At 41.0% G+C, this 23,757-nt stretch overlaps 1 protein-coding gene across 1 annotated transcript; it reads right to left on the bottom strand.

Annotated features, from left to right (window-relative positions):
- Positions 1-19,367: 19,367 nt before the first annotated feature.
- On the bottom strand, positions 19,368-23,417 carry SPATA31D1 (SPATA31 subfamily D member 1). The gene has a single exon (XM_056134770.1). It carries the CDS (start codon positions 23,415-23,417, stop codon positions 19,368-19,370), a length of 4,050 nt encoding a protein of 1,349 aa, XP_055990745.1.
- Between the last annotated feature and the right edge of the window lie 340 nt (positions 23,418-23,757).

Below are 23,757 nucleotides of genomic sequence, written 5' to 3'. Positions count from 1 at the left end.
AAAGCGATTGTATCAATATTTAACAATTTGTGAAAACCATTTGACAGAGAATCAATAAACTTGAAATAATCCTGATGGAAAAAAATGAAAGAACTTATTAAAGCAGAATGAAAAAAGATAAAGAATACAGTTGCAAGTTTCAGTCACAGAGCAGATAAAGCTGAGAATCAAATCAGTGAACATGAAGATATAGTAAACAGATTCTATGTAAGGAACACAGATTATAATAGAGTGATAAAATGAATAGATACAAGACATGCTATTGAAAATACCAAGAGGAATGATCTGAGTATCATAAAAATTTAAAGCGAGAAGAGGGAGAAATGTGATAAGAGTAACTGAAGAAATAATAAGTGAGAACTTCCCTAATCTGAAGAGAGAATGGCATATTGGTACAAGAGACCCAAAGAGTGCCAACCCATGTAAACGGAAACAGAACAGAAACAAGACATGCTGTAATTAAAACAGCAAAGGATCAAAGGCAGAGAGAGACAGATTACTTAATTAGTAAGAGAAGAAAATCTCATATACCAGAAAAAATTTTAAGATTCACATCAGCTTTCTCTAGTGGAACTATAAGCAAGAAGAGAGTTGAATGACATATACAAAATGTTGAATGAAAATAATCTCAACCAAAAATTCTTGAGAAAGCTATCACTCAGAGTTGAAAGATGTATAAACAATCTTAGACAAACAGCACCTGAGGATATATCTAAATCAAAGGCATCTCTGGCAGGGACCTGAATGTTATCCTGTAAAAAGCAAGGATCAAACAGTATAAGTAACACAATTTCTCATGGATACATGGCAACCAATTTCTTTATATCAATAATTTCTCAAAATTTCAGTGGAATAAACTTTATCTTAAAAGGCACAGAGTGGCTGGATAAGCCAAGAAACAAAATATAATCTTTTATTGCTTACAAGAGATACTTGATATCTCACAATAAGAACAGATTTGGAAGAAAAGATTGTAAAATAATCATACCGGTTAATAATTGAGTAAATGAAAGAAAGCAGGGCCAGTCATATTTTGTCAGAAAATAAAAGTATTCAAGTGAAAGAAAATAATCAGAGATTGGAATAAACATTACATACTGGTTAAGGGATTCATAGATCTAGAGAATTAAGTCTTGTAATGAAAAATTCCCTATCATGAAGGGACAGAAAAGTTTATAAAGCACCTGATAATAGACCTGTGGAGACAGACTGAGAGTAATGTAAAGTACCCGGGGACTTTAGTATGCCGTTCTCACCTCTGGGCAAATCAACCAGGCATAACATTGATGAAGTGCCTAATCCTGCACTACCAGGGAAAATACAGTCCTCACTTCTGGGAAACTTGTAGAACCCTACCTTCCTGAGTTTCTATAGCCACGATACCTTTGCCAGCCAGGTGCTGCCAATTGAAATTTCTCCAAATCAGTACACTGACTAGCCTGAGAATTTGACTCCACAGCCCACATGACCATAGGAGAAACAGCCCCCATGTCTGGGGACTGTGTGGACCCTTGGGAACATTCATGCATTCTCCCCAGCTTGATAGACCATACTAACACACATTACCTCACTGATGCTACTATTACACTATTCCACCCCCACACTCTAAAGGCATTTTGGAAACTTCAGGGTCTTATCAGAGCCAGGATACTCCCATAAAAGCCCTGACAACTAAAAGGGAGGAATTAGACCTAAATCATTATGTCCCATTGAAATACCTTTGCAGGGTAATGGAAATAATCTAAACAAAAGAGGCATAAATAGTAGCCTATTCATATAAAATAGCACATGGGTCAGCACTCAGATAATTAGGGATTTAAAGCTTCACTATCAGCATCATAAGCAGAATGCGAAAACCAAGGGATTCAACTATATTGGCATGTAGAGACAGAATTCTAAGTAAAATCATTGATTGACATATTCAAAGTTGTTGCATGAATATTCTTTCAGTCGGAGGCATGGAGATAAAATACACAGAGGGCCAAAGCTCATTCTGACTCGAGGCAAAGAGCAACCGCTAGAGCCTACTTTTAGTCTATTTTTTTTATCAGTTACATCCTAATGACTTCATCACAGAGAAAGATTCACTGGTGAGCGTACAATTATAGGATGAGCATTGTCAAAGGAACATCATTGTCTTGTCAAAGCTATGCTATCAAAGCTATGTTGTTATGATTAAAATCGTCAGAGGACAATATGGAACTGGACACATGGGTCCTACAGATTGACATAATCCCACCTTCTTGTGGTTGTTTACACACAGAGCAAAGAGAAGGCGCACACTGATACTTGAAAGTCAATCCAGATTAAGGATGTGTAAGAGAGGGGAAAACAGCTGCCTTGTACTGCCAAGATAGTGTATGACTAGGCGGGTGTATGAGAGCGTGCTGTACTTCTCCAGGTCATTGGACTCGCAAGTTTTTAGCTTGCCCACTTAGTGAGAAGTGGGGCCTCTGTTCTGCTTCCTGCTTGCAGGGCAGCGTCCAGAGGCTCATCCTAATGTCTTGGCTTAGCACCAACCCAAAGTATTAAATGAAAAACACTTTCAACGAAGTCCACTACCCTGTAAAGCTGTCATTAAATTTGAGGGAGGGATAAAAAACTTTTTAGACAAACAAGAGCTGGAAGCATTTGCTGTATCTATCTAAACCAGCCCTGCCATAATTATTGAAAGGATACTTATAAAGAGCAAATGGTCAATAAAAAATAGCTAAACCCACACACAGGACAACAACAACACAGTCCTTGACATCAATGGTCTCTCTTAATGTCAGTGGAATAAAATCTCTGATTAAAAGGCAGACAAGTTTCTGGATGGGTCAGGAAACAAAATCCATCTATTTGCTACTTTTAGGAAATGAGCTTAAATTTACAGTGTAAATTCAGACTGAGGCTGAAGGGATGGGAAAGAATCCTACAAGACAATGGCAAACAAAAAATGCTGGATGGCCATAATCATATTAGATCAATTATTATTAAATTTAAAGAAAATAATTAGAGATAATGACAATAACTACTTATTGTTAAGGGAACAATAGTCTTATAAACAGATGTGTACCAAACAAAAGGGTACAAAGTTTATAAACTTTTGATAAAATTTGTATAGAACCATAAAACTCCTTGAATAAACAAAGCAATACTAAGAAAAAAAGAAAGAAAATTGGAGGCATTGCATCCCCAACTTTGAACTATACTACAAAGCTATAATAATCATAACTACATGGTACTGGAACAAAGAAAGACCTGCAGACCAACGCAACTGAGTTGAGAGTCCTGAATTAAACCCCCCAACTTGTAGTTAGCTAACCTATGACAAAGGTGTTAAACATGTAAAGTGGAACAAAGAAAATTTCTTTAACAAATGTTGGGACAACTGGATGGCCATATGTTAAAAAAAGTTCTTCACATCCTTCACAAAAAATAAACTCAAAGTGGATTAAAGATCTTGAGATTATAACAGAATCCACAAAATACATGGAAGAAAACATCTGCAGAACTCTCCAAGAAACTGTCCACAGAGGAGTCTTTAGTAGATATCCCAGTTACAAGATAACAAAAGTAAGCAAATGGGATTACATCAACTTTAAAAGCTTCTTTACAGCAAAATAAATTCAAGCTTTGACTGCTATTGATTATTATAGCTTTATAATATAATTTCAAGTCAGGTGATTAATTATCTCCCAATTCTGTATATCTTAGTATGGCTTTGGCTATTTAGTACATTTTATGGTTTCATTTAAACTTCAGTAATGATGGGTCTAAGAACTTGATTGTAATGGAATTTCGATGGATATTACATTGATTCTATATAACAATTTTGTACATCTGTAATTTTTACAATAATGATTTTTCAATCTATGAAAATAAAATATCTTACTTTTTTGGAGGTTATCTTAAATTTCTTTCATAAGTAACATAGTTTTTAAAGGAATGCCTTTCACTTATTTTTTTTTTTTTTATTGAATCACTGTGGAAAAGGTTACAAAGCTTTCAGGTTTAGGTCTCAGTCATGCAAATAACAAACACATTTCCCTTTACCAATACTTATTTTTTACCATGAAGAACCCCAATAAAATCCCACCCCCCACCCCTCCCAGTCCCTGTGAGGCAGATGAATTCTAGTTAACACTCTATCTGCTTTGATTAGATTCATTGTTTCAATAAAAGATTCACCACTATTATTTAGAGTTTACCCCCACCCAAATCAGACATGCTGAAAAAGCATTGTGAAGTGATTTGCTTTCTACAACTGGGTTCAAGAATTAAATGTTGGTTTTGGATTTCTGCTATTTTACCTATTGACCCTGGAAGTATTTCTACTGAAAGTCAGATAGTTAAGAAATTGGTTTCTGTGCTCTGGAGTCGTGGCCATGCTGGAGAGCCGCTCGTGGGGGGCAACTGGTGGCCTCGGTAGGGCGTGAAGGGCGGACCAAAACGCCCCCCTTCCCATGAGGTTTTAGTCGCCCCCACACCCCCGGCTCATACCTGCTGTCCACAAGGCTCCCATGCGGCCGCCATCTTTCTTTCCAGAGAGGAGAGGGCGATTGGGGCAACACCCTTTCCCCTCCAGAGAGACATGATGGCCTGGACTAAGGCATAGTCCTTTCACTTTTCTGCTCCAAGCTGCTGGGTTCTGCATTAAGTCCTTGTGCTTCTGGGGCTGTGGCCGTGCTGGAGAGCCACTCGTGGGGGGCAACTGGTGGCCTCTGTAGGGCGTGAAGGACGGACTGGAACGCCCCCCTTCCCCTGAGGTTTTAGTCGCCCACACACCCCCAACTCATACCTGCTGTCCACAAGGCTCCCATGCGGCCGCCATCCTTCTTTCCAGAGAAGAGAGGGCGAATGGGGCAACACCCTTTCCCCTCTGGGCAGACATGATGGCCTGGATTAACGCATAGTCCGTTCACTTTTCTGCTCCAAGCTGCTGGATTCTGCATTAAGTCCTTGTGCTTCTGGGGCTGTGGCTGTGCTGGAGAAGCCGCTCGCGGGGGGCAACTGGTGACCTCGGTAGGTCGTGAAGGACGGACCCGAACGGCCCCCTACCCATGAGGTTTTAGTCGCCCCCAGACCCCCGGCTCATACCTGCTGTCCACAAGGCTCCCATGTGGCCGCCATCTTTCTTTCCAGAGAGGAGGGGGCGAATGGGGCAACACCCTTTCCCCTCTGGCAGACTTGATGGCCTGGATTAACGCATAGTCCTTTCACTTTTCTGCTCCAAGCTGCTGGGTTCTGCATTAAGTCCTTGTGCTTCTGGGGCTGTGGCTGTGCTGGAGAGCTGCTCGTGGGGGGCAACTGGTGACCTCGGTAGGGCGTGAAGGACGGACCGGAACGCCCCCCTTCCCATGAGGTTTTAGTCGCCCACACACCCCCAACTCATACCTGCTGTCCACAAGGCTCCCATGCGGCTGCCATCCTTCTTTCCAGAGAAGAGAGGGCGAATGGGGCAACACCCTTTCCCCTCTGGGCAGACATGATGGCCTGGATTAACGCATAGTCCGTTCACTTTTCTGCTCCAAGCTGCTGGGTTCTGCATTAAGTCCTTGTGTTTCTGGGGCTGTGGCCGTGCTCCAAACTTAACTCTGATTTTCGGGGAGAAAGGTTGGGTGGTTTACTTCCCATTGATCACTTTGTATACAGAGAGATGTCTCGCGGCCGCGTAAGCGGCCGTGCGGTTTTGAGAAAAAGTCCTAGTTCCCGCATACTCGAGCTGTGCTTGTAGAGGCTTCTGGTCACCGGGGTTCCATCTTTGGGAGGCGGGATGCAGTACCTACCCCGTCTGCGACTTCCCAGTGATCTTGGCTCTTTTTGGAACCTGTTTTTTTTTTCCCTCTGGGATCTGTGGTTCCCGCCCTCCATGTGGTCCTTCTCTTTGGCTGTATCTCTTTCACTTATTGTTAAATTGATTCCTGGTTTTTTATGTTTCAGGTCACTGTTTTGAATTATGGAGAGGATCAGCACTGGAGAAATTCTTAATGCCTGAATCTGGGACCAGCTTATTTCATACCCAATGCAATGAAAGTACCAATAAATGTTTGCATTTTGTGTCCCCTGACATGAGGTTCAAAGTGTGAACTTGAGGTGGTTAAAAAAAGTAACAAAGGGTAACATCCGAATTGTATTTTTTCCGTGGCAATTATTCATGTACCAGAATCTATCCTGTAAATGAAATTTACCTGAAATACACAACACTGATCCCACAAAACACATGGCAAACTTCCCCAGATGGATTGATCATTATTCAGTTAATACACTCCCCAGTGGTGCTTGGAGGTTATTCCAGGCTTGATACTTGGGAGGACCATGTGATTTGAACCTGTGTTCTATATTTATGGACTCTAGCATTTTGACCTTTCTCCTCAGCCATACACTGTCCTGCTATTTATGATAATTCCACTTTCCATATAATGACCCCCATAAGAATATGGGGGAAAGAAAAATAGTGCTTTAGAAGATCTATATCATAGGATCACTTCTGAACAGTGTCATCTCACTGTGACAGATCACTTTCTAAGTGTTCTGAGTGTGCTGATTCTCATTGCCTCACTCACTTAACCTTTTTCAAGGAAACAGAGCATTAGGGATGACTTGCTGTGTGACTCAAGTCAGCAACTCAGTCACTTTAAATCCCATCTATTTAGATTACAAGTCCTCAGACCATGGTTACATGGCAAACAACATGGCATAGAGTTACATATTCTAATTTTCCCACTACTGTTTTTTTTAATCAACCATATGACTTGCTCTCATGCATGTCCAAGCTGTAAGAATCAATTCTGAAACGATGGCTGTTCTGTGTTAAAATATTAATAAGAGTGTATGTTAAACCTGCGTGTAAGACTTGCTTCTTCATCAAATCAACTCCTGTATTCAGCAGTTGAAGGCTACCACCTAAGGAAGGTCTTCATGAGCTATGCAGTGAGAGAGATCTTGGTGAATCCTACATGAGTCATTTTACACCTAACTTCTCTCCTCTCTAAGAATGAAAACTGGCAACAGTGAATCAGGCTGTTTTAAGGGCTTCTGGCACTTTGTTGTTTTTAAGTGTCTCCTAACACCTTTTTTCATGATACCTTTCTCTTTTTTTTGGCTTTTTGGGTCACATATGTCAATGCACAGGGGTTACTCCTGGCTCTGCACTCAATAATTACCCCTGGCGGTGCTTAGTGGACCACATGGGATCTTGGGAATCGAACCCAGGTTGGTCTCGTGCAAGGTAAATGCCCTACCCGCTGTGCTGTTGCTCCAGCCCCCATGATACCTTTCTATCCTACTTTGGATGGCCTCATGGATGTTTTTATCGCTAGCTGCTGCACCAATGAGCCATTAAACACTGTTGACCTTGAAAAACAAGGTATGGATGAGGACGTGGATTCAACTGCCGCCTTTCCACTGTTACTTTACAAAACTAAGTAGAGCTTCCAAAAACCAACCTGACTATCCTGCTGGCAAAAAATTGGTCCAGTGCCATATCTCCAAAAGACCATAGTATTGCTAAATCTTCCTAGGGATACTGCTCCAGGCTGAGAGCTCTGTGATCTTCCTGTAATGGGGCAGGCAGATTCCCATTTCTGCCTGAAGGCACAGCAGCTGGAAACCACACCTGACACCCTCTGTCTTAGAAATGGCCCAGCTCCACATCAAATCCCCAAAGAATGTTGAGTAGCTTAATCTTCCCAGGCAGGACCAGTCTCTGAGTGAATACTTTGGGGTGTTCTTGGAATAAGGGTGGGCTGAGTCCCGCCTCAACTCCTAACATTGCCCTACTAGAAAACCCAGCAGCCCCTCATCTCCAAATTTTCACAGGTATCCTGGTCTGAACTGAGAACTCTGAGGCCCTCTCAGAATGGGGGCAGGCAGATTCTTCTTTCTGCCTGAAGCCCAGCAGCCTGCAGCCATAACTGAAACCCTCCAAACAAGGACATGGCCCAACAACATAACTGAACTGCATTAAATTGCAAAGCCACCAAATTGTTCTATATTTACAGTTCCTGGACCATGCGGCCATATATTTGGCTGGAAAACACCTTCGAATTTTATAGACATTCATCCCAGTAGGATCACAGCAAATCTGGAAAGTTGCATAGAAGACCATCAATCTCAAGGAGCCTAAACAAAGACACAGAAAACTCAACTAATACTAATCAACACAGTAGATTCTCGGACAATGACTTTACGAGCATCACTGAGAGCTAAAACAATTATCACAAGTTGAATTATTGATCTAATTTTTGATAATTCCATTTGATTTTGTGTTATAACAAATAGTATATAGTAAATTTACATGTAACTGTAAGGGGACAGGCTGAGGTGGTGAGTGGGAAACTGGGGACATGGTGGGGGATGGTTGTTTGGGTAGTGAGATTGTTGTTGGAACATTTAATGCCTTAAGCAACTGTATCATGAACAATCTGGTAAATCATGGTATTATAAAAAATTTAAAAAAATTAAAAAACCTTTAGTTTTGCAAAGACTTCTAAGAAGATTCCAATGATTTCCACCTCATGATATTCATTCTTGTGGTAATTACACTTCCCTTTAAATATAGTCTGCACATACGGGTTTACTTCTAACTAATGAAATAAGCAAAGGTTATAAAATGCCATTTTCCATGATTCATTTACAAAAGATTATAATTTTGGTTTTGCTAGCAGATGCTTGTGTGTTTTGAAGAAGTGAACTGCATAGAGAGAGGCCAACTTCATAAGAAACAGAGTGGCCTCCAGCCAACTCTAGTCAATACCCAGAAAGGAGCAGAGGGCTTGATTCAACAGGACCTGAGTAACTGCCTTCCACTAATAATTATATAAATGATCACAGAGGTGGATCCTTCCCCAGGCAAACCTTCAAAGGGGAACCCATCCCAAGTTATGTCTTGATTGCTGCCTAGTGAGAGATGTTCGCTCTGAATCAGAGCAAATGTGTAAGATTTACCTACATTCTTGATGCACAAAAACTCAGAAGTAATATTGTTGACATTAAATTTTGTAATACCAGTGGTGGAGAATGGGCACTGGTGGAGGGATGGGTACTCGATCATTGTATAATTGAAACCCAAGCACCAAAATTTGTAAGTCTACAACTGTACCTAATGGTGTTTCACTAATAAAAATTAAAAAAAAATAAATTTTGTAATACCCATACATATCAGTAGATAGTCTCCACTATCTACTAAAATATTGTTAAATTTGTATAAGATGGTATCAGACAATTGGATGGCAGGTACCTAAAATATTGTTAAATTTGTATAAGATGGTATCATACAATTGGATGGCAGGTACCTTTAGGGAAGCATCACTTCTACAGATTTTACTTCATACTAAATAACTATGTTAGAGACTATTAGTATGCTCTTCTGCAAAACCCTGATACCACAGGAGGTGAATTTTCTTTCTTTTTTCCCCTAGAGACTTAATTTTTTTCCTTAAATCTTTATCAGTGAAACACCATGAAATACAGTTGTACACTTACAAATTTTTGTGCTTGGGTTTCAGTTATACAATGATCGAATACCCATCCCTCCACCAGTGCCCATTCTCCACCACCACCAGTCCCAGTATCCCTCCCATCCCCCCTCCCCCCACCCCACCCTACCTCTGTGGTAGGCCATTCCCTTTTATTATCTCTCTCCTTTTGAGTATTGTGGTTTGCAAAAGAGACATTGAGTGGCAATCTTGTTCGGACTATAGTCTACTCTCATCACGCATTTCCCATCCTGAGAGGAACCAGGAGGTGAATTTTCAATGGAAGCATTGAGTGGAATGGAAAAAAGAATGGAATTGTGAATAGGATTGATGGAGTTATCCTTAGCTTTTGGTTCCTTCTTTTTCCCACTCATTGCACCCTCATATTTTCCATAATTTTTCTTATATTCCCCCAAATTTTGGATATATCTTTTATAACAGTCCCTGTAAGAGAGAGTTCTTGAAATTTTTGAACAATCCTATCAAATTGTGCAAAATGAAGAGATTTCTCTGAGTGGTGGCTCTTTCTTCTCCTTTAGGTACTCTCGCAAGTGGGGAAACCTAATTTTGTAACTCAAAGCCTGATTTCCCATCAATAGCCTCTCTTCATTATGCTTGTCCACTTCGTAGAAACTTTAATGGCTATCCCAGTGAAAATCTTTTTTTTTATTTTTTAATTTTATCGAATCATCGTGAGATAGTTACAAGCTTTCATGTTTGGGTTACAATCACACAATTATCAAACACCCAACGCTTCATGAGTGCACATTCCCTACCACCAATATCCCCAGTATACCCTCCTTTTCCCACCCTCCCCCTGCCTCCATGGCAGACAATATTTCCCATAATCTCTCTCTACTTTTGGGCATTATGGTTTTCAATGCAGATACTGAGAGGTTATCATGTTTGGTCCTTTATCTACTTTCAGCACACATCTCTCATCCGGACTGGTTCCTCAAGCCATCATTTTCTTAGTGATCCCTTTTATATTCCAGCTGCCTTCTCCCTTTTGCTAGGACAATAGCTTTCTACTTGATCAGGAAACAAGCCATGGCCTCCTCAAAATACTTCATCATGAACAACTTTATAACTGTGTATCTCAGTGATTAAATTAAATAAATATAAATAATAAATTAAAAATAAAGGTCTGTACAAAAATAGAAAGAAAACTCACTTCTAAAATTCACTTATTATAATTAGTCACATACTTGGTCATATATTATTGTTGACTCTTATGGCTTTGATTTTCATCATCACCTAACCTTTAAACCATGGGAATGTTCAAGACCTTTGGTCAATGTCCTTATGTTATCCCCAGTCCACAACTTCATTCTATTCTCCACTCTCCTACTTCCTTAGCATTATCATTGCAGTAATCTGGGGTCAAGAGTTTGCCATCATTTGATAACTCCCATTTCCTTATCTTCATTATATAACATAGAGAAGTGAGAATGTCCGGTATTTTTACTTCTCCCTCCAACTTAGTTTATCAGAAATCCCTGAAGAGGGACTTCTTGTCTGTAAGATGCCTGAGAAAAGCATACCAACACTGAGCTATGCAGAGTGAAAGAGCAAATGAAAATCTTGATAAAAGTCCGAACTTTAGTTTTATTTTTCACCTTGAAAAACATTAGAATAAACTTTTGTTTATCAAATATAATGATAAGTGTCTTTGAACAATCTCAGAAGGGTCAAATCAAAGATCTCAGGATCAAACAGATTATCACCAGTCTCCTTGCAGTGTCTGGTTACCATTTAGTGTCAAAAGAGGAAGTCAGTGAGAACCAAACTTTCTTTTCCTTATTCAAAGAAATAGAATACCCCAAACCCAATCCTGCAAAGAGAGCACCATGCACTATAATATTTATCAGTGGGAATCAATGTTTTTCTTGACCCAAATAATTATTTTTTTCATCAGAGAATATATTATCTTAAAATTGTGGGTTTTTTCAACAATGGAAACAAATTAACCTTTTTTTTTTCAGATGGGACTAGAGTGGTCTTGCCCATAATGGAACTATTTTTATGGGAAATTTTTCCTTTCTTGAAATGCTGATCAAATAGGAATGGCAAATTGCTGAGCATACTGCTTGCAACACAGTAGAGGGCAACTGGGAGGATAAAGCATACTGTTGTACACAGTTGGGCTTTAAGGGGACATAGACTCTCTAGAGAGTAAAAAAGGGGCTTAACTCTGCTCTGATATATGGCTGGTCCTCAATGGTCACAACTTTATTTATTTTTTTTATAATGTAAGAGTACTGCAATTTATTCACCCATTGATTAAGCTGATTGAATTGGGCATGAACTCCGCATTACTTTTTTTAATATTCAGAATGTTAATTTTATTAAAAAAGTAAAGTAAAGGCCCTCCCGTTGTTCATCGATTTTCTCGAGCGGGCCCAGTAACGTCTCCATTGGAGACTTTGTTGTTACTGTGTCTGGCATATCGAATACGTCACGGGGAGCTTGCCAGGCTCTGCCGTGGGGGCGAGATACTCTCGGTAGCTTGCCAGGCTCTCCGAGAGGGGCAGAGGAATCGAACTCGGGTCGGCCATGTTGGCTGCGTGCAAGGCAAACGCCCTACCGCTGTGCTATGTAATTATTATTACTGTTGTTTTAACCCTGTGAGATACAGTTATAAAGCTTTCCTGTTTGAGTTTCAGTCATACAATGATCGATCACTCAACCCTCCTCCAGTACACATGTCTCACCACCAAGATCCCCAGTATCCCCCCATCCATTCCATCCTTCCTTCTGCCTCTATGACAATCTCCCCCACACTTTCTTTTGTGTTGCTTTTTATGAATAGCATGAGATGTCACTGTCATGCTCTCCAGAGATTCGAAAATTTTAGATAATTTGGGTCTGGAGAAATCTCTGCAGAGAGCTGATCGGTTGATTCTTTTGTGTGTTTCTGGATCATGGCTGTTAAGGATCGTAAGTAGCAGCCGTTTGTGGGCATGACCTCCAGGATGCAATGGGGACTGGGGGATGAGAAGGACCGACCACTCCCCTATTTCTTGAGGTCTGGAGTTTGCCAACACAGAACCCATGTATCTGCACCTCTCATTGGATTCTGGAAATTGGCAGCCACCGGGGCTCTTCGGCAGCAGTTGGAGGAATGACACCTGCCCCTATCTAAGGTATCCCGGTGAAGTCAGCCTGGCTTAAAGTCTAGAGGCATCTCTGCAGTGAGCTGTTCGATTTGGAGATTCTTTTGTGTGTCTCTGGATCATGGCCCTTGTTTCCAGCTTTTCCAGAGAAATAAACTATTGGCTTATGACACACAGGGTGTGCCCATTCGCCCATAGTGTGTTGCACCACTGGTCCTAACTGTGGCTTTGAACTCTTTCGGCATTTATGGGTCTCTGAAATAAGGCCAATAAATAAGTTTGTATAGCTGAGCCAGAGATGGTTTGTGGGTGTGGCTCCCATATACCTAACTTTTCGCCATTTAATTTCTTGGTAAACTTGGACCCAAGTTGTTGAGGTCTGTCTAAAGGTACAGAAGCAATCTGGGGTATCAGGAAGTCTGATGGCACCATCAGGCTCCTGATGCACTCACCCCACAGGTACAGGTTGTCCTGCTGGCGGCACCATACCCTTGAAGCCACAATTTTTTTTTTTGTTAGTGAAACACCATGAGGTACAGTTGTCGACTTACAAATTTTTGTGCTTGGGTCTCAGTTATACAATGATCAAGTATCCATCCCTTCAACAGTGTCCATTTTCTACCCCACAGGTCTCAGTATCCCTCCCACCCCCCCATCCCCCCATCCAACCCTGCCTCTGTGGCAGGGCATTCCCTTTTGTTTCTCTCTCTCCTTTTGGGTATTGCGGTTTGCATAAGAGGCATTAGGCCACAACTTTCAAGAGATGTCTTTTCCTGTTTTCTGAGCTAACACATCTTTATTTTTTATGTTTTACTTTGTTATTTATTTATGCCACATTGGCAATGTTCAGGGCCTATTACTGGCTCTGCTCTCAGGGATCACTCTTAGTGGAGCCCAGGGAGACTTATGTGGTGCCACCTGCAAGGCAAGTACCCTACCCATTGGACTATCACTCCAGCCTTTGACCTAACACTTTTTGCGGGAAGTTGTTGAGGGACAAGGTGTTTATTGTCAGTCTAACCCCTTGACAGACACATCCCTCTTATTACATCTTAAGCAAAATGTGCTCTATCATTCTTTTTCTGGGAATGACCTAATGTCTGAGTTCATCAGTTACATATGGCTCAAATAGGACCCACGAGCCTGGAAAAGCTCAATATCTAGCCTCTGCTCAGAACCACTCGGAAGTCCAGTACTGATCTCCTGAGAGCTTAACATAAAAGAAGACTTAATGGAGTGGCAATTAGCATCGGAATATGACTCATAATCAATTATTGTGGATCTCTGTTTTTCAGCAGTGATAACAATTTTCCAAATACTACCAGGGCCTAAAGAATTGCTGTGTTTGGAATTTTTTACAGGGAACTTTCAATATGCAGTTTTATCTTAAAACTTTATTCTCTCTGAACCCCTCACCCTATTCTATCTATTACTCTAGAATAATTATGTTGTCTCCTTTCTTCAAACTTCCCACATAAAGCTTCTTAGGAAATGAAGCTCACATTGCAACATGGTGAAGGAAGAATGGAAAAATTAGAAATCATTCTCTGAGGGTGACTTCTAGTTCCAATGTCATCAGATACAGAACAAATAATTGGTTGCTCAACATTTCAACCTTTAGAAGTACAACGAAACTTTTAACAAACCAAAAATCAATTTTATTTTATTGAAGTCATCAGAGAATTGCGGTCAGAATGCAAAACACTACTCAAAATTTTCAGAAAAGGTAAATGCAGAGAATTTAGTCAATATCAACATTGCATAGAGCAGGAAGTAGAGGATCTTAAACTCCCAGGAATATACAAAAGGCCACTGATGAATTTCAGGGTGGGGCCTACTGATATGGAGGAAGAAAACTCGTGGGATCTAAGTCTAGGCAGGTTGTAGATATTCCTACTTTCACCTCAAGAAAACCACCAGGCTTTCATGCATCTATATATTTTTTATCTGTGTGTTTTGTGTGTCTGTGTATTGAGAGCAACGAAGAAAAGACTGGGTAAAATGATAGGAAATTTCACACACAATATTTGATAGGGTCAAACATTGACTTGTGAATAGAATAAATGGTATGTAGTCAATTATCATTTTCCCATAATTACATTCAAATAAACAATTTTTTTGCAGTTGTTTTTGTGGTAGGGCATTTGCCTTCCAAGCAGCCAACATGACAAACCCAAGTTCGATTCCTCTGCCCCTCTCGGAGAGCCCGGCAAGCTACCGAGAGTTTCTCGCCTGCAGGGGAGAGCCTGGCAAGCTACCTGTGATGTATTCAATATGCCAAACACAGTAACAACAAGTCTCACGATGGAGACGTTACTGGGCCCGCTCGAGCAAATTGATGAACAATGGGAGGACTGTGATAGTGATAGTTTTTGGACCATACCTGACCTTACTCAGGGCTACTCATTCATTGCTCAGTACTTGGAGTTCTCTTCCGGTAAACCAGAAGTACAGATTTATTTCTCTAGATTTGAAATGAACCACATATTATTGTCCTATATTTAATCTAATCTCTTGAGATTTATGATTGTTACAAATATTACCACACCACACTGGCTAAACCCAAGAGGTAGGAAAGCCAGCTTGGAACACTTATTCACATCTGTACCATGGTAGCATTTCATCAGGATATTTCAAACTACCTGAAAAGAGTATCCTCACAGTTCACTGAAAAAAAGTTTTTAGATATATCAATTATTTTAAAAAGAAATTTTATATATTTTTACACATGCCCCCAATTTTTTAAAAAACAAATCTAATGCCTTCAAATTGTCTTCTGGAGTTTTGTAATTAGAATGATTCATTAGAACTTAATCTGCGTAGTCTCCTTCATTCCTCCACTAATTTTGTATTCCAAAATTGTGACAAATTGTCATATTTGCTGTTATTCGCCAACACATTTTAATTCTTTATTTTAATAGATTCATTGAACTATAATCCAATACTATGCACTTGACTCATTAAACTCCCAATTTTTATTTGTATCATTTTGTTTGTTTTTGGGCCATATCAGGCTATCCTCAGGGTTTTCTCTTGGTTCTAAGTTCAAGGAATCACTTCTGGTAGGCTTCTGGGAACAACTGTTGCCAGGAATTAAACCAGAGTTGGCCCCATGTAAGACAAGCACCTTTCCTACTGTACCGCCTCTCTGGCTCCAAATTCCAATTTATAAAATTTAGCTTCAGACACGTGAAACAGTTCTCACGATCAATTAAAAATAGTATCATCAACTAAAATATGAAACCAGTATTGTTTTCTTTTTTTTTTTAACCCATCCATACTAAGAAAGAAGTAATTTACTTCTTTCCCTAGAGTTCCCTTTCCTGAACATTTCAAATGAATGATGGAATCATGTGATCATTCTTGATTGTCTTCTGTCACTTGTTGTAATATCTTCCAGGTCTCTCCATGCTGTATAATGTAAAAGATAGTTTTATGGCTGAAGCATGATTGAACATACTATTGATTGAAAGGCTAAATTACATGTTCTTTACCCATTCATTATTTATTGACATTTACTTTGTTTTCATCCTTTGTCTATTTTGAAAAATTATGTTTGAACATGTATGGGTCTTGTGTGGATGCATATTTTTCTCTTGAGAGCATTCATAGAAATGAGTTATAAGTTTTATGGTAATTCTGTTCAACATTTTGAGAAAATGGTGTTTCTAAAATAGTTGTATAATTTTTTACTTATGCAAGTAGTACTTCATGTATTTCTTGTTCGTGTGCCCAACACTTGCTATTATCTGAATATTTGATTTTGCCACCCTTTGCAATATGAAGTGATATCAAATAGTAACTTCGACTTGCATTTCCTGATAACTAATGATGTGAAACTTCCTTTCATCTACTATTTAATTCTAAATAGATATTTTCATATAGAGACGGGAAAACAAGTTTTCACCCAGTATTCTTTGTTCAAAACACAACAGCCATTTAAAACGTGAGTTTGGGGCCTGGAGAGATAGTACAAGGAATCGGGTCCTCACCTTGTATGTAAGTGACTGGATTTGATACCTAAGATCTCCTAAGCCTGCCAGGATTGATCTCTAAGCACTGATCCTAGTAAGTCCGGAGTACCACACCAAAGTCAAATCTTCAACATAGTCTTTTACTGTCATTTTTCAAATTTAGCAACCATGATTTGTGGAGCATGGCAATGGGCACTGGAGCAGATAAGGCCCAACCTTGCAAAGCGGTCCAGAAGTGAAACCTTGCCTCAAGAGGGAGGATCTGAGCAAAGTTGGCAAGAACATGGTGTCAGCACTGGGTGTCCGGCCTTGAGCCTCACTCGACCTATTAGTCATATGCATATTAGACACAGAAACTATCACGTATGCTTAGCAGGTCATCCTAACCGCAGCATCTAGCCTTGTTTGGGATTGGACTGGGGCAAAGTAGAGAGGAAATGGTTATAGAACAATAATGCTGAACTTCATGTGATTGGACCTTTCTTGTAAGCTGAGACCCTCTATAAGATATGTGTGTATTCGGCAATAAAGTGAACAGCCATTGGCTGTTCTTGGAGGGTGTTTCTCCTCATTCCTGTCATCCTTTGCCCCACATCTCACCGGACATGGTGTGTAATGTGTTCGGGCACGTGGGGGTAAACCGTTCCACAACAATAATTTATAATTATTTTATAATTATATTACATATTATAAATTAATGATAATTTTTAGATATAGTATTTCTGCACTACACCCGTCACCAGACTTCCAATATTATTGCACCATTGACTTTATTACTTCTATTACTTTATTACTTCTACCCATCTCATTACTTCTATATTGTTTGGATAGTAGAGTCACTGTTACAAAATAACAAAATTCTTATTCACTGGTATATGTAAATTATTTGTTGTATGAAGTTGAGGGAGATAGTCTCAAAGGTAAATCCTCAGGGTTTGTCAAAGTGAAGAGCTGAACACTTTCCTGAGATTTATACTTAACAGCAATTTTGTGTAATTGGCAAAATCAAAGAAACGTGAGCACTTAGGCATGACTATATGAACTGGGATGAGTCTCAACACTACTGTGCTAGTTTTGCATGTGTCAGACCTGATTTCAAACTGCAACAACTATAAAAAGAAGAAGGTGGTTATGGAGAGGACGCTTTTTAGGAAAATACCTGAGGTTTTTATTTGCCTTCATCGCAGGCAAATTTTAAAAATGAATATTTATGACATTAGACCCAAAAAGGGTATTGTATGATTAACCTCAAATATCTGAAATCTGAGTAATATAGAACTACTCTCTAGTTCATGAATTGTAGGTGTAATAGAAATAAATACAGCTACACTGAGGTCCTAAATATAAAAAAAAAAACAACTCACCAGTGATACCTATATATTTAGGATAGGAGCTTAAAGACTGTCGAGTGTGGATGTAAAGACTTCAAACTAGCCCCATGACAAAATGTCAAATGCCTAACCAAATGCCTACAAAAATAGTTTCAGCACTCAAGAGAATCATGGACACTTTTTCAAAACCGGCATCAGGATGCTGCTTAGTGCTGAGCACATACAACATGGTATCAGCGTTGGAAGGTGGAAATCAGCTGTACAGGGGGCTCATATGGCCTGGATAAGAGCCTAAACATTTGAATTACAACCAAGGTCCTGTATCTTTACTTTTTCTTTTCATTTTCCTACTCAGCAATTAGGTATCATTTGCTGGAGCGATAGCACAGTCAGTTGGGCATTTGCCTTGCATGCGGACCACCCAGGTTTGATTCCTCCACCCTTCTAGGAGAGCTCGGCAAGCTATCGATAGTATTTCACCTGCATGGCAAAGCCTGGCAAGCTACCCGTGACATATTCGAAATGCCAAAAACAGTAACAACAAATCTCACAATTTGTTGTGAGACATTACAGGTGCCTGCTCAAGCAAATCTATGAACAACAGGAGGAGAGTGCTACAGTGTTACTTCCCTCCTTTCAGCGTTATTTGACCCTGAAATGTAGATGGTCAGTATATTTACAACCAACTACTAAATGCTTAGTTCTGCAAATGTGTGTGGTCCAGAAAAACTGTAGGAAGAAAAATGTATGAATAGGAATGACTCCAATGGAACAGCTTCAGTGTCAAGTTTAAATTGGGATTTCCACCAAAGGACCATCATACCTATAGCAAATTTTCAAGGAGCTATACTGCTAAAAACCCATCTCACCAGCTCAGAACTCACTGCCTAGGGCAGCATTTACGACCACAGACAATGATGTCATAAAGACTATTATTCCACAGTATAATTTTTCTGAGAAATATGCCTGTCCTTGATTTTATTCAGACACGAAGGACCAGTTTTTCCAAATTCTCTAGTGACTATAAAATATTCAGGGAGCAGGAAGGTGTGGGCTGGTCTGAAAATGAGACACAGCTCCATCCCTCAAATTTCTTCAGGGAGGAAAGAGATTTTGGCAAAGTGGGGAACATGCTTTCAAATGGGTTTCAGGGAGGTGGTCATCTTTTAGAAGAAAAAATTCAAAAAGTTTCTAAGAACTGAATTTCTTCTTCCCTTCCCTTCCCTTCCCTTCCCTTCCCTTCCCTTCCCTTCCCTTCCCTTCCCTTCCCTTCCCTTCCCTTCCCTTCCCTTCCCTTCCCTTCCCTTCCCTTCCCTTCCCTTAACAAAAGCTCTGGTAATGGAAACCGCAAAAACCCCAAAAGAATATGACAGAACATATGACAAGAAGAAATCATTGTAATTAGAATCATTTATTGAGAATTGAAAAATAACTTTTGGGTAGGAAATTTATGCCCCTGGACATCCTGCAGAAGCATAATGTGCTTCAGTTGGATGGCACATCTCTGGACAAAGTGCCTTTCTCAGCGGGGGCAATACTGTCACGTGCCTGGCTGGGGTCCATGGAAGGACAGTCCTTCAGACCTACATGCTGATCCTTGCAGGCCATGGCTTTCTGCAGCGAGGCCTTGCTTGGGATGTATCTATTATGTCTAGGACATCTCTGGGGGACATAACCAGCTTCAGGCTGGTAGGACTTTGTAGTTGCTACTCTCTGGGAAGGAATCTCCTCCTTCAAACAATGTTCCTGGACAGCCCTTCTCTGGACCTGTACTTCTGCCACCTGATACATCGCCTTGAACTTCACTGGTGTGGGAGAAGGCTTTTGAGGGCATGTGCCATCTACTGGGGGCACGTGCCCCACTTTCTCCCTAGGGGACTTCCGGGAATCTGTTGTAGTTCTTGGATTTTCATTCTTCCCAAGAGGTGCAGCTCTCATTTGGATTAGCCCCATATTTGACACAGATGAAATGGGCGTATACATTTCCTGGGAACTTTCTTGGCTTTGAATTTTGGTCCTAGGAGAAATCCACTGAAAACAGCCTTTCACTCTTTTACTATAGTAATTCTCTGAAGGAGGCGGTCTTCTCTGTAATGGAACTTGGCAAGTCTTGCTACCCTGTGTCTCCTGCAATGCTTTGACCTTAGAAGGACAAATCTTCCTGCCACCATCTGCCTTGCCCAAATGTGCATCCCCGGCACCCAGTTCTTCAGATTTGCTTGCTGGACAGCTACAGACATTCCCAGGAGCTCTAGGAAGAGCCTCATCTGGACATTGCCTAAGCACATGTTTAGGGAGCCAAGACTCCTGCTGCCCTTCCAATCGGACCTCGTTCTCCTTCAGTTGGACGTGCAGGGCTGGGGAAATGCCCAGGTTTCCATGGACACCCACCAGCTGAGTGACAGAAGTCTTGTACGTCAGCTCATCTGAAGACTGGGACATGGACTGGGACTGGTCTTTGGCCTCACATTCTTTTTTGTTCTTCAGGGTAATCTTAGGTTCATCAATGAGCTGACATTTCAGGGGTGATACTGTAAAATGGTGGGAAAATGGTGGTTTAATAGGAGCACTGCCAGCAACCACATCACTCTCTGCATCTTTCATTGCACTGGCTTTTGGGGAAGTGTCCACTCTTTTGATGGTCATGTGCTTCTGAGCTTTTGATAGAAGAGCAGGCTGCTTCTTAACTTGGTGTGTCTCCCTGGGTGTTTGGGGCTTTGACAAATCACAGGGCATTTCTGCTTCATGACTGAATTTCACGTGCTGTATTTTTGATTCCTGTCTGGCCTGATCTTGTCTTGCAGGTAAATTTGGGTTGACTGGTAGACTCTCACTCAGATTTTCTTTTTGTATTGGATTGTTTTTCACAGACATTAGATGAATTTTGCCTGTCTTAAGTGTCTGAATTTCCTCATTAAGGGCATTTCTCAGGACAACGGGTGATTGTTTTGGCGTGCTCTGTCTATCCTTTTGCAAAGATGAGGTAAGATCTGAGACAGCATGACCCACAGAAGAATTTAAACATTTAATTCCTGTCCCGTCTCCTTGAAGAAATTCAGCATTTTGTTTGGAGGGATTGAAGTTTCTAGATTTGGCACGCCCCTTTGAATACCAGTTGGTTAAGGAAGGCATATTGAAACATGATGAGGTAGTTGACAACTTACAGCATTCTATGGATTCACAGACCCTGGTTGGAAGTCCCCATATCATTTGCTTATGAAATCTATTAATATGGGTTTCCATCAACTTCCGTGCTTTGGAATCAAAGAAGGGCAGATCCTGTACTGTATTAAGGCATCCTTGCTCACCCTCTGCTAAAGTTGACTTCCTTTGTTTCACCGGAGTGAGAGATTTTTGAGAGGTTGACAATGTCACCTTGCTTGTACGCCTTGAATTTGTCACAGATCCTGGCAGTCTACCCTCATGGATTTCCTCAAACTTCTTGCTCAAGTGAGTTTTCAAAACCAACTCAAGACTTTGGGTGGACTGATTCTTTCCTACAACCTGTGTGTTGTTTTCTGACATACCCAAGACACCATCCTTTATGAATTGATCAGACTGAAGCTTCAGACCCACCTCCGAAGATTTTTCCTGGTCACTCAGATGGTATTTGGGCATTTTATCTGAGCTTTGTATATTTTCCTTCCCCATCTTTGTGTCTATAGAGGGATGATGGATGTTTTCTGGTTGACTTGTGGCTAAATCTCGATTTGTGCTATTGTGACCCATACTTAAGGGACTCAGAGTTTCTTCATTATTGCTTCCCCTTTCAGGAAGTTCAGGTTTCTCTGAAAATTTCTCTGGAGGCATCCTTTGTGAAAGCCACCCATGGATTGTACAGGGCTGTCCCCACTGGTGTTGGATGAGCCTCTTATGAAGGTGATGCTCTAACTTCTTTGTAAGATTCATGCTGAGAGGAAAATTTCCCTGAAGAATGGAGACTGAAGTATGGACTAGTGAGTTCCTGTGGTCAGGAATTTTGGGAACAGAAGGATAAAATTCCTGCTGAGATCTTTGCACTATGGAAGGTAGACCCCATACATACTCCTGTTTCTTTTGTAATATGTGATGTTCCAAATGTTGAATATCACAAGTGGTAAGAGACACTGGGTCATTGTGAGGCAGATGGCATCTCACGCCGCAGATTCTATTCTGGGGCTGAGAACCAGAAGGTAAGACCTTAAGTGGAGATATGACATTGTTTAGGGTTTTTACCGCCTGGGAACATAGGGATTTTGATGGGGACAGGAAACGAGGTAACTCTGGAAGCTGGCGTGCACACAAAGGAACAGGTGGGTAATGAGGATGTACTGAGGATTTCTTGCAAGTGGTATTATCTTGGATTAAATTGAATATAAAGACTTGGAAGGAATCCCTCAACACATTGAGGGTCAAGGGTAAGGATTCACTGTGCAGGGATGGGAGACCCCAGAAGAGATGGGTATATTTCTTCTGGCAATGGTCGTTCAGCATCTTAGAAACTAGGGGTGGGTCATGTCCCTGATATTCCAAGTCAATGTTTGGCCAAGAAGGAAGGGGCTCTGTTGAATTATCCTGCTCATTGGTAGTTAATATTTTTCCTGAAGACTCTAGTTGGTTGTCACCACAAAGTGGTTTTAGAGAAGTATTTCCCCTATTTTCATATCCTTTAAGTGTTAGGAAACTGATTCTCCTTTGGATATGACTCTCTAAGAATAGCAGGGATTTTGGACTAACAAAAGAGTGGTGACCAGGTTCCACTAGAGAGATTACAATGTCCTCACCAAAAGACATGTTTGGTAAGGGTGGGGCTATACACTCTTGATCACACTTACTTGCTGGCAAGGTAGAAGAAAAGGTGTTTTTGGATTGAGTTTGAGACCAAGGTAATTTTGTAATTTCCAGACTAGATTGTTCACTGACTGTGATTGTTGGGGTACCTTTAGACAACTCTCCAGGGCTGCCTGGGGCTGGGTTCTCCTGGCTACTCAACAAGATGGAAAATGATTTAGATTTAGTCACAGTAAATGAGACGTCTGTTTTTGCTGAAACAGACATGTCTGATGCAGACTGGTGACAAGTTAGTGCATTGTCAGGGTAATTTGGTAACAGGTTAATGTCCTGCAAAGGAGCAATACCAATCGAGATGAGGGTACTTCCAGGGTGCTGGTAACTCAAAGGTCCCACATGAGGGACAGCAGGATCCACTGTTTGAGTTTCATATGATGGAAACGGTGAAAAGGAAAGAGGAAATGATGAGCAATGGTCCAGGTGGAATTCAGGATCCAGAGCAGGAAAAGGCCCAGATGGAAGTGAGCCACTGGGTAGTGTCGGTAAAATACAATCAGTTAAAGGGATCCTTGGGTGTTGTGTGCGAATGGAGTGCGGTGAGGGTGGGCAAGGCAGAGCTGAAGAATCCCATGTTAGTTCCCTTGAGGGAACTATAGACTGGCTGGTGCACAGATTAATAGATGATCCAGTCATTAGTGCCACAGAGGCTACACCATCGACCAGAGCTCTTGGATCCAGCAGTTCAGTGACCTCAGTGGCTGTCATACTGCACACCTCACGGGTGGGGTCTGGACATAACAGTTGATGAAAACAGATGGCCTTGTGATGCTGGTCCACAGGACTGCAGAACACAGGAAACACACATACAGAGAGAACAAGAACAAGGACAGGAGTGCATGCTAGGCAGGTGTGGTAGGGGTGGGACCTCCTGCAGCCTACTCCTCCCCTTTCCTGTCTCCATCCATGATTTTACAACACACCCCAATGCACACCTCTAATAACACCCCTATTTCCATGGCTGTCCCCTCCCAGGATTGCAGCAGGCACCACTGACTCCACAGAGCTGGGTCAGGGGGTAGGGCAGAGACCTTTGAAAAACAGTCAC

This window comes from Sorex fumeus, unplaced genomic scaffold, assembly GCF_029834395.1.
Source record: "Sorex fumeus unplaced genomic scaffold, SorFum_2.1 ptg000106l, whole genome shotgun sequence".
Lineage (NCBI taxonomy): Eukaryota > Metazoa > Chordata > Mammalia > Eulipotyphla > Soricidae > Sorex > Sorex fumeus.
The sequence above is the reverse complement of the archived record's forward strand: the minus strand, read 5'-3'. Positions and strand labels throughout refer to the sequence as shown.

Coding starts and splice junctions, on each gene's coding strand:
- SPATA31D1 (XM_056134770.1), bottom strand. CDS start 23,417: ATGACAGCCACTGAGGTCACTGAACTGCTGGATCCAAGAGCTCTGGTC.